Source organism: Ixodes scapularis, unplaced genomic scaffold, assembly GCF_016920785.2.
Source record: "Ixodes scapularis isolate PalLabHiFi unplaced genomic scaffold, ASM1692078v2 PGA_scaffold12__126_contigs__length_90152505, whole genome shotgun sequence".
Classification (NCBI taxonomy): domain Eukaryota; kingdom Metazoa; phylum Arthropoda; class Arachnida; order Ixodida; family Ixodidae; genus Ixodes; species Ixodes scapularis.
In genome coordinates this window covers 43,618,720-43,633,956 of record NW_024609838.1, presented here as the reverse complement: position 1 = coordinate 43,633,956, position 15,237 = coordinate 43,618,720, and the positions used below count along the sequence as shown (strand labels likewise).

The 15,237-nt window shown below is 47.9% G+C and overlaps 1 protein-coding gene across 1 annotated transcript; it reads left to right on the top strand.

Annotated features, from left to right (window-relative positions):
• Positions 1 to 9,831: 9,831 nt before the first annotated feature.
• LOC115330999 lies at positions 9,832 to 10,662 on the top strand. The gene has a single exon (XM_029993044.2). The coding sequence runs from the start codon at positions 9,832 to 9,834 to the stop codon at positions 10,474 to 10,476; it is 645 nt and encodes a 214-aa protein (XP_029848904.2). The 3' UTR covers positions 10,477 to 10,662.
• The last annotated feature ends 4,575 nt before the right edge of the window (positions 10,663 to 15,237 follow it).

The window sequence follows — 15,237 nt, the reverse complement described above, 5'->3', positions numbered from 1 at the left end:
TCTAGGCTGTATAAACACACACACAACCCAATTTTTTTTTTACATACATCGGGCGATGGCGCGGATTTTTGAAAAGGTCCTTAAGTGTTTCAGTGCGAAGGAGTACGCCGTGACAACTCACGACCTCTAATGGCGCGAAAACGCACCACCGGCGCCATCTATCGGTAAACAACGCTTCCGATCTATATGCTTATGTTTCCGAAATTTTTTATTCTTTCACCACGGAACTTCAAATATCTCTCACAATGTCAGAAGCGACCCCTTGCCATAGGGAGTGCGGTAGATTTTCTCTCGCAAATTCCCTCAGTCTATATAGTTATACGCAGATCAGAAGAGTGGTGGGGCCAAAGTGTCAGTGTGTTTCTCTCGGCAGAAGTGGTTACAAGCCGTCACAACGAAGTCCATCAGTCTCAAACGAAAATGCGGGTGCCAGCCTCATGCGGTGCTGTCACGGGGTTAACCCACGACGGCTAGCGACAAAAAAAAAAGGTATAGGTGATGCAGAACTTTTTGAAACATATAAATGACTAAAACACGGAAGAAAAATAAAGAAGCCCCGCGAGAGGCACGCCAGGACACGAGAGCGGTAGCGCGGTCTTTTCGCACATCATCCTCCGAAACGGTTGTTTGACATCCGTGTCCCACCATACTGGCGCCCGACGTAGGGTAAAATAAAGCCCGACGCGGTCAGCACGGCATCGCTTACTTCAGACAGCGAGGGGGGAGAAGGGGCGAGAAGGGGGGGGGGGGGGGGGAGCGGTGCAGACGTCTTGAGGCTGTTCCGGCTTAACGCGACACGACGTTGGCGTGTCGGAAGCGTTTGGCGCCCGCCGCTTTACGGCGAATGCTTCCCCGTCGAGTGCGCAAGGAGAGCGGGCGCTGTCACGCAGCGTAACGCGCGTTTGAAGCGCCGGTCACGTCAACGAACGCGAAGGGCAAACAGTGGGCGCCGCCGGCGCCTACTTTTTGCCGTAAATAAAAGCTTCCCAGAGGAGGGAAGGGTTTCTGACGGTAGCGTACAACACGAAAAATCGATAGTTTCCGAGCAAACTGATCACTTGCCGCAGCTCGTCCAAGTTTGCAGACAGACTCATTGTAGGCGTGTTAGCGGTGTTGCGAATTCGGAGCGCTCGTTGAAGAAGCGCAGAACGACCAGCTTCGGCGAAAGGGTTTTCTTTACTACTTCGTGGTTTTCTTGTTTCACGGCTATCCCTCGTCCTGCAACGCGCGCGCGCTACCGATGGAGGAAGTTTCGACTGAATTTGCAAGCGGGGATAGAAAAACAAAATGACTCTCTAAGCATACAAAATTAAAAATATTAGTCCGGTAAAACTGCTTATTATCCGAAAGTAGGGAAATCGATTCCGAGCTAAGATAAAACGCTACATTTTTACCCTTTTTTGTTTTCTTTACTGCAGCGAGCGCGGCGGTAGACCGATGTTCGTCAACTATAGGTGGCTGCGAATATTGGAGTCGAGAGCGGCAGATTGGCTGCCATCCGGGGTTCGGATAGACAGAACGAAAAAGAGAGCCGAAGGAAAGAGGAGGAATAATGCAGACGGGTCAGAAGGCGGGTTCGTCTGGCGTCGTCGTGTCAAACTTTAATGCCTACCGCCGCTGTATTGACTTTTTCATTAAGCCAAAAGCTAAGAAAAGACGTACATTGTCGTTGCGTGTGATATTTTACACGCCTTCGTGTTCATCAAAACGTTGCACACCTCCCGAGCTCACGCAGATCCCGGTGGGGCGACCGCTCTGCCAGGTCGTTCCGAGACAGCATAAGTGCATTAGATGTCGGACCTACTCGTCTAGAGTCGGAATACTGGGGGCGCCTCTTCGGAGCTAAAAGAAAACGTCAATAACATAGTAAGTTCGAGAGATAATTAAAAGATAACTCACGAGATATAAGCGTGCGGCACGGATAGAAAGCCACTCGATGCGTTTCTTGCTCCAAGTATCGACAAGACACCCCAATGGTCGAAGGCGCGTGCTCGGCGTAGCATCTCGGAAGACGGAGCACTCAACGCAGCAATTTGCAACTCTCGTGTCCGTATACATCACGGAGTCTTTCCCACCGCTCGATCGCGATCATGCGGTTTATGAACCGCGTCCGCAATACGAGCCGTGCGGAGGTGACGTACCCGGTGAAATAAAGTTGGTACAGCAGCGTTTGAGAGTTCGTCTGTGTCGCTCCGTACTTTCGCGCCTCGTCCCTATCCCCAGTCTCGGGTTTACGACTATGCTCAAATTACACCAGGCAGCCCGCACCCTTTACCACTGCTTAATTACGTCTCCACCTGTCCGACGGCTTTTCTCTTCGTCCCGTGACGACGTAACGCATGCCCACTTGCGACCAATCTGCGTAAGAGGCCGTCCACCATGAAATTGCAAACGTTCTGAGCCCGGTCGTCCCTCCACGAAGATAGCCCCAGCTAAATTCAACACTCCTCGAGTCCCGCCTAAAACGACCACTGGGTGGGTGGGTAGATAGGTCTTTTCATTTTTTTTTTAATAAACGTGTTTTTTTGTTTTTTTTTTCTTTAGCGAAAAGTGGCGCGACCTGGAGGCCGAAATGTGAAACAGAAAATAAAATACACGCCGTAGGAGGCGCGAATAAAGAGTCGATGCTGCGTTCTCGTTTCTTCAGAATGGACGTTTCCAAGAAGAGTTCTACCCCGGCCCTGTCCAGCCCAGAGCTCGAGGACCAGCGTGAGCTGGTTCAGCGTGCCCGCCGGATTGGAGAAGCCAACGGTGCCCTGGACTAAGGGCCCCGACCGGGACTCGTCAGTCTCCTAACCTTTTGAAAAATAAAGTTTTACCACCACCACCACCACCCAAGCGCGAGCTCTCCGTCCCCTAGCGACGGGTGTACGAACTTAAATCGGAGGAACGTCATTGATGCAGCCCAAGTTTCCAAGCACGGCTGCCGCGAGCAGCCGACGAAAGTTCTGCACATGCTCCCGCGTGCGCCAGACATGCCGACGCAGGTGTCGTCCGTTTTATCGCCTGTCCCCGTTTCCTCCAAAGCACATGCGAACTCCCACCAGTAGGTGCGAGTACGGCTCGAGTATGCTTCCATGTTAGTATAGTCAGATACAACATATAGGGCGATTCACACACTTGTGTTGAGACCGACCGAATGCGAGGGTTGCTATGGCAACAGCCGCGTCGGCTCCAACAAAACGGGGCAGAAACCGGTTTTGTTGGAGCCGACGCAGCATTTGCCATAGCAACCCGTGAAAGGATTAACGTCATTAAACATGAGGAAGATACATAGAAAGGGGAGACGGACAACAACACTTCCAACGCTACATTTTTTTTTTTTTTTGTAGCGATATGTAGCGTGGAAGTCTGCGTTGTCCGTAACCCCTTTTCTATGTATCGTCCTCATGTTTAATTACTGTAACCAACACGCTAGTTTTGTACTTTATTAACGTCACAAGCCGCTGCAGTCACGCTCGGTCGAACACTCAGCGCAAGTGTCTGAATCGCTCTTAAGAAAGACAGTGCGAGGAGCAAAAGGGCTGAAACTAGGAAAGCTGAAGTGGAGAGGAACCACCTCCCTTCCACTATGGCTTTTCTCATGCGCGCCTTTTTCTCCTTCGCACTGTCTTTCTTACGTTGTATCTGGCTATAGAGATTAACTGTTATTATTAAGAATAAAAACGTTGGCTAGGTGGCGCAGACAGCCGTCCGATTTAGAAAGTTCAGCCGTGTGCATCCATCCATCCACAGTGCAGAACTTTTCTTCCGGAAAAGTTCCATTCTCTATGGTTGAGTTATCAAAAAAAATGACGATGATTTGATATGGTGAGAGCGTGCCAGCGATCACTTCCACCGAGCGCACGCAGGAAGTCGTTGGAGAAACGTCCCTGCAAGGTAGTAGAATGGAAGTGTCTCTCTCTCTCTCTCTATCTCTCTCTCTTGTAAAAATAATACGTAAAACAAAATTCCATACTTCTTTGTACAGCCACAGAATTAAAAGGTAGTTTAGTTTTGTTTTATAAATACAGCATAGACACGTCTTCAATGCCCGAAGAACTTTCTATTAGAGCTCTTGAGATGATGATATAACTCATATGTGTAATAATAAATCCAGGTACACGCAAGAACCAAGACGCCGAAGAAAGCCAGGTGAACGGAAAGACAAAAGAAAGAGAGGTAAACAAAACTACGAAAGACGGACATTGAAATTTTCGAACGTGCCTACGCCAAAATTTTGCCAATGCTGATCTCTCAGACAGTCCTTCGATTTTAATTGCTTTGCTTCGCGCATATCTTAGCTCAAACCCTCGGGCGAAAAAAGAAAGAAGGCTCTGTCCCCGGTCACGAAAATTGCGGTACGGTACGCTTTAAATATACCGGCTCGCTTTTTTTATCACGCGTGCTTTCTTTCGCTTCTGGACCGTATATATATATATATATATATATATATATATATATATATATATATATATATATATATATACAAAAAATAATCACACTTACCACAGAGCAAATTCTACCCGAGTAGTACCGTTTTTCAAGAAATTGAAACCAAAATATACATGACGATGAAAAAAAAGCCGCTATAAGACAAGGACAAGGAGAAGAGACGTCCACGGCAGGACAGGCACTGTCGTGTGTTTGTCTGCCGTACATGTTTCTTCTCGTTGTCTTTGTTTTATAGCGCTGTTTTACTTTTTTTCTTTTCACCCTAATCCTGTACAATTACCAACCAGGTCGTTTATACCATAAAACCGAGATACGCTTGAGACGAACTGTTCGACTTCAGTTCCTTTTAACACGATCCAATCGACTAAATCGACATACAGTATGATCGCACCTAATAAAAGTTAAACAAGCGCTTACCTGCAAATCCCGTCGGCTCGGAAAAAAGCCGCTTATATATGAATTACCGAAGCACCACGAGGCCGGGTTACCAGAGTAATTTGGGACGGATCGTTGGCATGCTTCCCAATCATGCGCGCCTTATTTCGCCTGCGACCCGCCCAGACGGCGGAAAATAATCCCGCATAGCACAAAGCGAATTCTAATGGAGTAGTGTAGTTTTTCTTCAAGAAATTTAGATGCGGTGCAGCAACCGATGTATGCTTGAGACGAACCGTTCGACTTAAGCACCCTTTAACATGATCCAGTCGGATGAATCCTTATACAGTATGATCACGCCTAATAATCGTTACTGTGTTAACATATATCAATAAATAAAGCGCCTCGAGGTCGGCTTACATTTGCGTTAGAGTAACGTGGGACATGCTTTCCACAACGAAAAAATAATCACGCTTAGCACGAAGCGAATTCTAATAGGGTAGTGTCGGTTCTTCGATAAATTTAAACTGCAGTGTTCAAACATATACCCACGTATATGTTTGAAAGTAACCGTTCGGCTTAGTACACGATCGAGTCGGATCAATCGCCATGCAGACTGATAATGCCTAGCAAGCGTTAAAACCCGCGCCTAAATATAAATCCTAATGTAGCAAATAGGAGTAACGCAGCAGGCTTCGATATAAATCAAAGACCTTCTATGAGGCCAGCGTATTCCCATGAAAATGTAATGTGCAAAAATCCTTGTAGAAAAAAAATTTTTTGTTTGTTTGTTTTGCATTTACTTTGGAGGTATTGTGCCGGCTCCTTCATCGGAGCCGCGACTTAAAAACATTGCAAGCGGTAGTTTATAATGCCCACAGCTGCTAAGCGTGACCATGGCAGAGGGCATATTTAGAGCACAAATATGTTCCAATCACGCACAATCGGACAAAACGTAAACTGGCTGCGCACGTAACTGTCCCGTATTCGTAACATGGCTATACACCGATACACGAATGCACAAGATCAGGTTAAACGCTGATACAAAAATATCCATAATCGGATGGCACAGCCATATACAGACGCGCGTTGTCTTGCTGTATACAGCCAATTCACTACCCATACTCCTGTCGAATTAAAGAAATCTGTGAGTTGCCTTAGGTGGTAACCTGATTACAAGCAATCTGATTAAACACCTAGCTTGATTATATATACCTAACCTGACCATACACGTAACATAATTCCACATGAACATGATTTAGGCAGATACAGTAGGTACTGGCGTCCATTTACAGGGTGGGTTGCCTCCGCCTCGCAAGCTTGAAACCGGAACCGGAAGGGCGCTTTCGGTTCCGAAAGCGGATGGTGTATATAACACGCGAGATGACAATAGGCCTTGTCGTGACAGAGCATCGGCACAAAGTAAACAGCAAACAATACACGCAAAAACTCAGTTTATATGCAAACCCCCCCCCCCCTCCAAAAAAAAAAAAACGCTTCTAAAAAAAAAGAGGAAAACGCATTTTTTGTTGTGTTATTCTCATTGTCGAAAAGTCGTGCTCGTCTAAAAATCAGAGAGAAAGAGAAAAAGAGCGATAGAAAAAAAAAAGAAAGGGAAACAACAAAAAGAGAATGAAAAACCTAGAGAGAAAACCTTGGAGGACGCTTCGCCTTTAATGGCGCGTTCACACTGGACGCGAATCCGCAAACACGAAGCGGATCCGCGCGTTCTCAACCGCAAAGCGGCTGAGATCGAGCGGTTGGAGCGCGTTTTTGCCACCCGCTTATGGCACGTTCACACTGGAAGCGGATCCGCGTTCGCGAAGCGGATCCGCGCGTTCTCAACCGCAAAGCGGCTAGGATCGAGCGGTTGGAGCGCGTTTTTGCCAACCGCTTCGGGACCGATTTCTCCCAACCGCTTTCACGAACCGCAAAGCGATAACCAATCACAACGCGACGCTGACGTGACGTCAGTGACTTTCGAAACAAGATGGCACCTGTCGCTGGTGAGGCGTCTAATGCGCTGTAGTCCTAGCGCTGTAGTCTTAGCTTTCGACAAATCAACGGAGAAACTTCATATTCACGTCTGTCACTTGAATCCGCCGCGAAAAGAATTGACTCGTAAATTTAACGCGCTTCGCACCGGTGATTTGGTTCGGGTAAGAGTTTGTTTATTATTCCGGGTGCCACAAGCCCAAGCTCGGTGCCTCTGCCCGAAGAACGTCGGAACCCGCCCCTGATCGGCCGAAATAGTATCAGCTTTTCTACCCACTAGTATAGTCGCGTGAACTATCGAAAGCTTTCGACACCGTGCATGACTACCACGAAGGCCGATAGAGACGTCGTGAGCTTGATTGCGTAGCCAACGCACTACCGCGGAGGGGGCAGGGTACCTGCGCTAGCTCGACCTGTAACGTTTGCTACTAATAAAATAAATAAAGGGAACCTACTCAAGGAATAAAGTGTACGTACCAGACAATGCAGAGGTAATCCATACGGCGTTTATTTGAGTTTAATGTCAAACAAACAGTAGATTCGATCGACGAGCGAGTGACGAGAGGAGAGTCCGCCACCAACGAAGCCACGACCGGCTAGCACCGAACACATTCCCCCGCACCACGGTCCAGCCCACCGCCCACAACTTCGAAAATGATAAGAGCGAACAACAACGAGGGGGGAAACTGGCCCTCTATCCCGAAAACAAGGTCAGCTATTCATGCGGGAAGGGTCCACTTCGAAGAAAAGGTCGGGGGCATCCTGTTCTGAGTCAGCAAGGCGCGCCTAGCTGGGATTTGCTTGTGGGCGAAGTCGAGGAAATCGGGGAGCGGAGAAAAGCTCAAAAAGAGATATGCTCACCGGAGATAAGCTCACCGGAGAAAAGCTCACCGGAGAAAAGCTCACCGGAAAAGTGTCAAATGCGGAGAAAAGCTCACTTAGATTTTGGTGCAAGTAAAAAAGTTCACTAAGACTGCCAGAAATAATCATTATTCCTACTTGTTTTCTTTTTTTTTGCCGAAACTGAATGAAACGACAAAAAAACTTTTGGTTTGTTGCGTTTTTATGTAAGAGAGGGTAAAAGCGCTAAAAACAACGGACAAGTTAAAGAGACGTACAACACAGAGCGCTACTTGCAACTGAAGTTTATTCCCAGGAAACACACATATATACACACCGTGAAATCGCGACATGTACTTTAGAAATGCGACATCACCCCCTCATCGCTCGTCTGTCCGCTATCTATTTTACAAAAGATTTCAAAAACGCCATCTCAGAGCCAAACAGGGCTACAGATGGGGCGCTCAAAAACGCCATCTCAGAGCCAAACATCAAAAACGCCATCTCAGAGCCAAACATCGCCCCATCTATAGCCCTGTTTGGCTCTGAGATGGCGTTTTTGAAATCTTTTGTAAAATAGATAGCGGACAGACGAGCGATGAGGGGGTGATGTCGCATTTCTAAAGTACATGTCGCGATTTCACGGTGTGTATATATGTGTGTTTCCTGGGAATAAACTTCAGTTGCAAGTAGCGCTCTGTGTTGTACGTTTTAGCGCTTTTACCCTCTCTTACATGGTTCTTCTGTCTTTTTTATGTATAACATCCTTCTGACTGGCGCTGTAGCTGAAGACCTTGACATTGTAGGGCATTCCTATTGTTTCCCATTTTTTTTCTGGGAACAAGTATTTCTCCGCTCTCTTTGTGAGAAATACAGTCTGCTTTTTTATTGGTCAGAAGCTGTATGGTTACGCAAGAGGAGCTAAAGGAAATTGCATATATAAACAGCACCTCCTATCAAGTGACCAGTCCTGCCTTCCTTGTGTCATGGAGGTCATTCTGACCAATAAGGGAAAGAAGAAAGTGCTTCTAGATGGGTACGAATATTGTATGAAAGTTACAAGAACCGACTGGATACGCTGGCAGTGCCGGTACCAACGAACAGGTTGCTGCAAGGGAGCCATCACCACCAATCTTGATGTAAGTACGAAATATCATACTTTTCGCTTGTGTGCAAGTTTTGCAGTAATGTTTCACTTTATTTGCACAAGCGTTTTTACGTAAAACCTTCTTTCGTTTTTACATTTAGAGTTACATATACATTATTGCTGACACAAATTTTTGTCATTTTTAAACGCAGATTACCCGCTTTTGGTCAGTGCAGGAGCACAATCATGCAAACAATCATGGCCTTTCTGATGTCACCAAACTAAGGAGCCAGCTAAAAAGGAAAGCTGTAGAGACCGCAGAACCTCCTAGCCGTCTGCTTGCTCAGGCTTTGAGCAATTCAACAACATCCGTGCGCGAAAGCATCGGTAGCCTCGAGACTATTCGTCGTGACCTGCGCCAGCAAAGAAGTAAGGTGCGTCCGCCGGAACCCCAGACCACTGCTGATATTCAATTACGAGATACCTGGACAATGCCCGGAGGGCCGGAAAAGCAACCGTTTTTGATCTATGACAACGGGCCGGAGAGGCGAGACCGCATGCTCGTTTTTGCAAGCCACGAACAGCTGCGGGCACTATCAACAAGCCGAACCTGGTACATGGATGGAACATTCTCGGTGTGCCCAAGACTGTTTAAACAGTTGTACGTTATGAGGTGTACAGCTGGGGAGAGCACCGTGGCGTGCGTTTATGCTCTGCTCCCAGGCAAAACCTTCTCCATATACGAAGAGCTTTTTCAATCGATTTTGGACACGTGTGAAGCGAACGGTTATGCTCCATACCCTGAGATCATCATTAGCGACTATGAGATGGCCGCCATAAGAGCGTCGAAAGCGGTCTTCGGAGAAGATGTCACCACGAAAGGCTGCTTCTTTCACCTCTGCCAGAGTACCCACCGCAAGGTAACGTTACTCCCAAAATAATCTTGAAAAGAAATATGGACGCCTCTAGTACCAACCATCTATGGCCAACCAACATAAAACCTATGATATGACATCAAAAACAAAGAAAAGGCATTTGACTAATTTTGAAGTGCTTAGCTCCCCAGTACCAAGATATAGCCTCTACGTCAAACTCAATTAATGCAACCGCATCAGGATCTCATCGTATCTCTTTTTGTTCGATTCTTTTTCAAGGTAGGCGAGCTGGGCCTCATCAGCAGGTACAAGACGGACGACAGGTTCAAGAAGATGTGTGGAATGCTAGACGGCCTCGCATTCCTCCCTCCCGACCTTGTTCCAGTTGGGCTGGACTACATCCGTGGTCAGGCTCCAACAGACCTCGATGACCTCATCGACTATTTTGACGCGACGTATGTAAACGGAACGTTCCGAGCAGTGTCATCGAGAGTGGCTGATGGCGCATTAACCACAACGATGCGCCGACGACGCCCCGAGTTTCCGCCGACAGTGTGGAACGTGTTAGAAGCCACATTAAACAACGAAGACCGCACAAATAACGCATGCGAAGGATGGAACAGCGGGTTTAAGAAGCTTGTCGGGCACAGCCAGCCCAGTATATGGAAGCTGATCGACTGCTTGCAACAAGATCAAGCCCTATCGGAGGTAATGCTGCTGCAAATAAGCCGTGGGGAACCGCCGACGAAGAAGACCAAAAGGGCGACAAGGCGCCTACAGGACCGCCTCAGGAACATCTGCCTGGACTATCTTGAGCACAAACAAGTTCCAGCCCTTCTGGAAGCGGTCGGAAATTGTATTCGATTCTAACGTGCGTGTATGAAAAAAATAATTCATGTTTGAGAGAAAATAAACGCAAATCATTCAATTTATGACTCCTCTGTGCAAAATCACTTTCGCTCTTTAATGCGGAAATAATATGTGGAAGTGAAAATAGACGAGTCACTCATTGAGCGTGGTGAGCTTTTCTCCGCCTTCTCCATTGGTCCGGTGAGCTTTTCTCCAGTGAGCTTTTCTCCGGTGAGCTTCTCTCCGGTGAGCTTCTCTCCGGTGAGCTTTTCTCCGGTGAGCTTTTCTCCGGTGAGCTTTTCTCCGGAAATCGAGGAAATCACAGGCGAGTTTGGCGGGTCCATGCTTCTTTTTTCGCTGCCTGAACTCGTGATGCGCCCGAACATCCCGGAGAAAAATATTCCGAGTGCCAAAATAGCAAAAGTTTGGCTTTGGATCTTGAATTAAAGTGGATTGTGGATTGTAAAACAGGGTTGCCAAACGCAAGTCTCACAAGATCACGCGTGATCGCCGAGAAACCGCCAACCGCGTCTCGGTGTGTCTGAACGGGGTCGCTCGCGAGCCGCATCCGCGACCGCTTCGCGAACGCGGATCCGCTTCCAGTGTGAATGCGCCATTATGGCGCATTCACACTGGAAGCGGAACCGCTTTCCCGCACCGCGAAGCTGCAACCAATCGGAACGCGACGCTGACGTGACGTCGGTGGCTTTCGAAATACGATGGCATTTCTCGCTTGTGAGGCGTCCAAGGCTCTGATGTCCTAGCGTTACAGCAGACAAATCTACGAAGAAACGTGATGTTCGCGTCCGTCACTTGAATCCTCCGGTGATTTTGGTTCGAATAAGAGTTTCTTTATTATTCGGGGTGCCACAGCCCGTCGCTCGCTGCCTTGTTAGTCTTTGCCCGTAGAGCGTCGGAACCCGCCCCTGATCGACCGAAATGTCAGCTTTTATACCCACCGGGATAGTCGCGTGAACTATTGAAAGCTTTCGACACCGTGCATGACCACCACGAAGGCCGATAGAGACGTCGTCAGGCTATTTGCGTAGCCAACACACTACCGCGGAGCTGGCAGGGTATCTGCGCTAGCTCGACTTGTAACGTTTACTACTACTACAACGAATAAAGGGAACCTACTCAAGAAATAAGGTGCACGTACCAGACGATGCAGAGCAGCAGAGGTAATCCATACGGCGTTTATTTGAGCTTAATGTCAAACAAACAGTAGACTCGATCGACGTGGATGTGATGAGAGGAGAGTCCTCCACCAACGAACCCACGACCGGCTAGCACCGAACACATTCCCCCGCACCGCGGTACAAAGGAAAAAAAAAAAAAAAAGTCTTGCTTTGTATGTTTATACAGCTTTGGTGTTCGTACGCCTCAACGGGTGACCGGCCTCTTAGCTGTAGATGAGAAATTTAGCCAGTGCAGTACAACCGCTAATCTGGGTTTTTAACGTGCATCATGCAGTATAGTAATTACACATCCAGATTGAAACTTGCGGGGTGTGCGGATTGAACCCAGGAGGTTCCCACCCTTGGGTTGTGAAGCTCAACTCCAAGCTGTGCTACACAAATCTCCAACACCTAGCTGTGTTTGGAGATTTGTTCTTTGTCCCCCTTGTCCTCCTTCTCCAGGGATTATTTTCGTCACACCATAGCCGCTCACAACTCCGAAAATGATAAGAGCGAACAACGAGGGGGAAAACTGTCCCTCCATCCCGAAAACAAGGTCAGCTTTTCATGCGGCAGGGGTTCACTTCGAAAAAAAAGGTCGGAGTCATCCTCTTCTGAGTGAGCAAAACACGCCTAGCTGAACATTGCTTGTGGGCGAAGTCGAGGGAAGCAGGCGGGTTTTGAGGGTCCATGTCCCTGTTTTCACTACCTGAACTCGTCCCGCGTGCGAACATCCCGAAAAAAAAAAATCTTTAGAGTGCCAAAATAGGGAAATCGTGGCTTTGGATTGTAACAGGGCCGCCAAGCGCGTGATCACCTCCAACCGCCAACCGCCTCTCGGCGTGTCTGAACGGGCTCGCTCGCGAACCGCATCCACAACCGCTTAGCAAACGCAGCTCAACCGCCAGAGTGAATGCGCCATAACCGCTCATTCACACTGGAAGCGGATCCGCGTTCGCAAAGCGGTTGCGAACGCGGTTGTATAAAGATACAGTATGATTGCACGCGCACTTGATGTTATCTGCTGCTGGGCAGGGAGCCCGAAGAACGATTCACGTTCCCCCTTGAGTGCTGGATAAACCAAGACTCAACGAAGAGCCGCCTTTGCCAATTCCTCTCCAAGGCCAGCACGGTGCTTCCCTCGAAGTCGACTGTAAATACAGCCTGTAATTTTTTTTTTTTTTTAAGAACACCCTGTATATTGAAGCATCAATTCAAATTTTCTGTATGTTTATACAGCCGGAAGTTAGTCTAAATCAGTGGGCGTCTGATGTCTCAGCTGTAGATGAGCAATTTAGCCAGTGCGGTACAACCGCTAACCTGGGGTCTTTTACGTGCACCACGCAGTAGTGATACACGACCGCACGACGGTACGATGCTCGTCCAGATCGAAACGGGCACGGGTGGGGATTGAAAACAAGATACTGGGCTCTGCAGCGCGAGCTTTCGCTCCACGGGCTCCGAGCTGCCTCCACGTGCACCGATCCCCCTCGCATTGAAGCCTACTTCTTCCTCATTTACAAATCGGATTAAAGCCTTCTTCCTCTACTTCTATGCTTATTTACAAACGCGGAGCTCTTTGGTGTCCTAAAAAGGGGTATTCACACGAGGGAGAAATCCCGAGGATTTCTCCACGGCGCGCGAATCACGAGACGAAAAGGCCAGACTTTTGCACATCGCAAAAGCCTCACGTTTATGTCACGGGATGCGCGCGCCGTAGAGAAATCCCCGGGATTTCTCCCTCATATGAATTAGCGGCGAGATGTTTCGGTGGCACTCTCGTATGGTTACCTTTCGTGACGTCAATACCTTGCAAACAACAAGTTCGATGGTGTTTGTAATTAGCATGGCGGAAACTTGAAATCATAGCGTTTTTGAACCAACACTGTCATCACCGTCAAAAATGAAGTCCTCACGTTCCTCTTATTTCCGCCCGTGAAAACTACTTTGCTGACGTCATAGTCAGCATTCGGCCAATCGTGGAAGGGCGACCACCGCGACGTTTTCGATCGCGCACGTCGCCAATACCCCTGAAGGACCCCCACAAAAACAGTGTTTCTCGCTGGTACAGCGCCTAAAAAGAGGCACTGACACAATTTTCTTTTTCATCGATTGCCAATGCCTCCAGGATTTCACGCGCAAGTTTTTCTTTGTTTTCCCCAGAACCTTAATGTTTTGCAAACTTGCAGTGAACCGGCATTCTCGACACTGGACTGGTAGATCTCACCCTGCTGAGATGTTCCTTAATGAAGCAGCATGTTCCCCTGTCCGGTCACTGATGCAACGACTGGTTCGGCTTAAGTAGCATCGGCCGCATTACAAAGGGATGTCATATATGCCTCCTTTTTCAGACGACGCATGCTTCGTCCTGTGAGCAATGCCACAAACTTCTCCTTTGAAATCTCCCTCTTGCTATACCCTGCGACACGTGGAATATGACTTATTCGGCGCGGAGCAAGCCACGTAGACGCCTTGCCGTCCGGCAATTTTCTTCAATCTGTGAGTGATGCCGTGGATATAATACCCTTGCCACAAGGGCAACGCGAATGCCATTTAGAACGAATGACATTTGAACGATCGGCCAATCGGCGCGCGACACTCCGAAAGTGGGGCGCTCCACACGCGAAAGATCGCGAGCCAATTCGCCGATCACACGAATGTCATTCGTTGTAAATGACATTCGAGTTGCCCGTCTGGCACGGGTATAAGACTCTATCACAATAAGCTTTCTTGTTTTTTTTTTTTTTTTTTTTTTTTTGTCTTTGTTTGGTCATTTTACCAAGGGTTCTGCTTGATGTTGTTGCAGATTTTTTTCACAGGTCACTATATTAATGTATTTGGGTAACCAGCAGCCTGTAGCCTTGCCATTTGAGTTTGAAGGCTTCGCCGAACTTGATGATGGCAAGACTTTTGAAGGGCAGGTGCAAGTGCTGTCGTGGCCACACCTTGTTTTAAAGTTTTCGAATATACAGAGTCAAAAGGAAGGATTCCTTTGCGGATCTAGCTTGGTACCTCCAGCAGACGTGACCAACCGTAAACTTTAGGGCTAAAACCAGGAACTTTGTAGACCTGTCTGTAGGAAGTCCGTGGGTGAACGTGAGTCTAAAACAGCGCTGTTGGAAACATCTCAAACAAATTTCACGGCACCCGTCAGTTTCTTTATCCACCTCCATGCTGCATGAGATCAAGAAATCGTCGACATACCTAACGACCACCTCGATCCTGGGATCCTTGACGATCTTTTGAATTTCCCGTCCACATGCCGCGAGGAACGGCGAGAAACACACCACAGAAAACTGGGGCCACACGAGATTCGATGCAAGAAACTGGTTTTCTCTGTATATCATTGATCCTGATGACACTACCGTCGCTGTTTAGTAGATACTCAGTCGTTCCAGAAATCTGTCTAGGTTGACTCTTCCCGCATTCTGGAATGAGATGGCACCCTGCTTTTCTACGGGTGTTCATTAGTGTTCAGCTGGCACCACCCAAGAAAGTGAAATTATCTGAGACATGCGGCGACATTTAATTCTCATTGCTTTCATGTTTGAATCAGTTTTATACCCCGCGTGACGTCACGTTTCACGGGAGTGTTGTGAGTTGT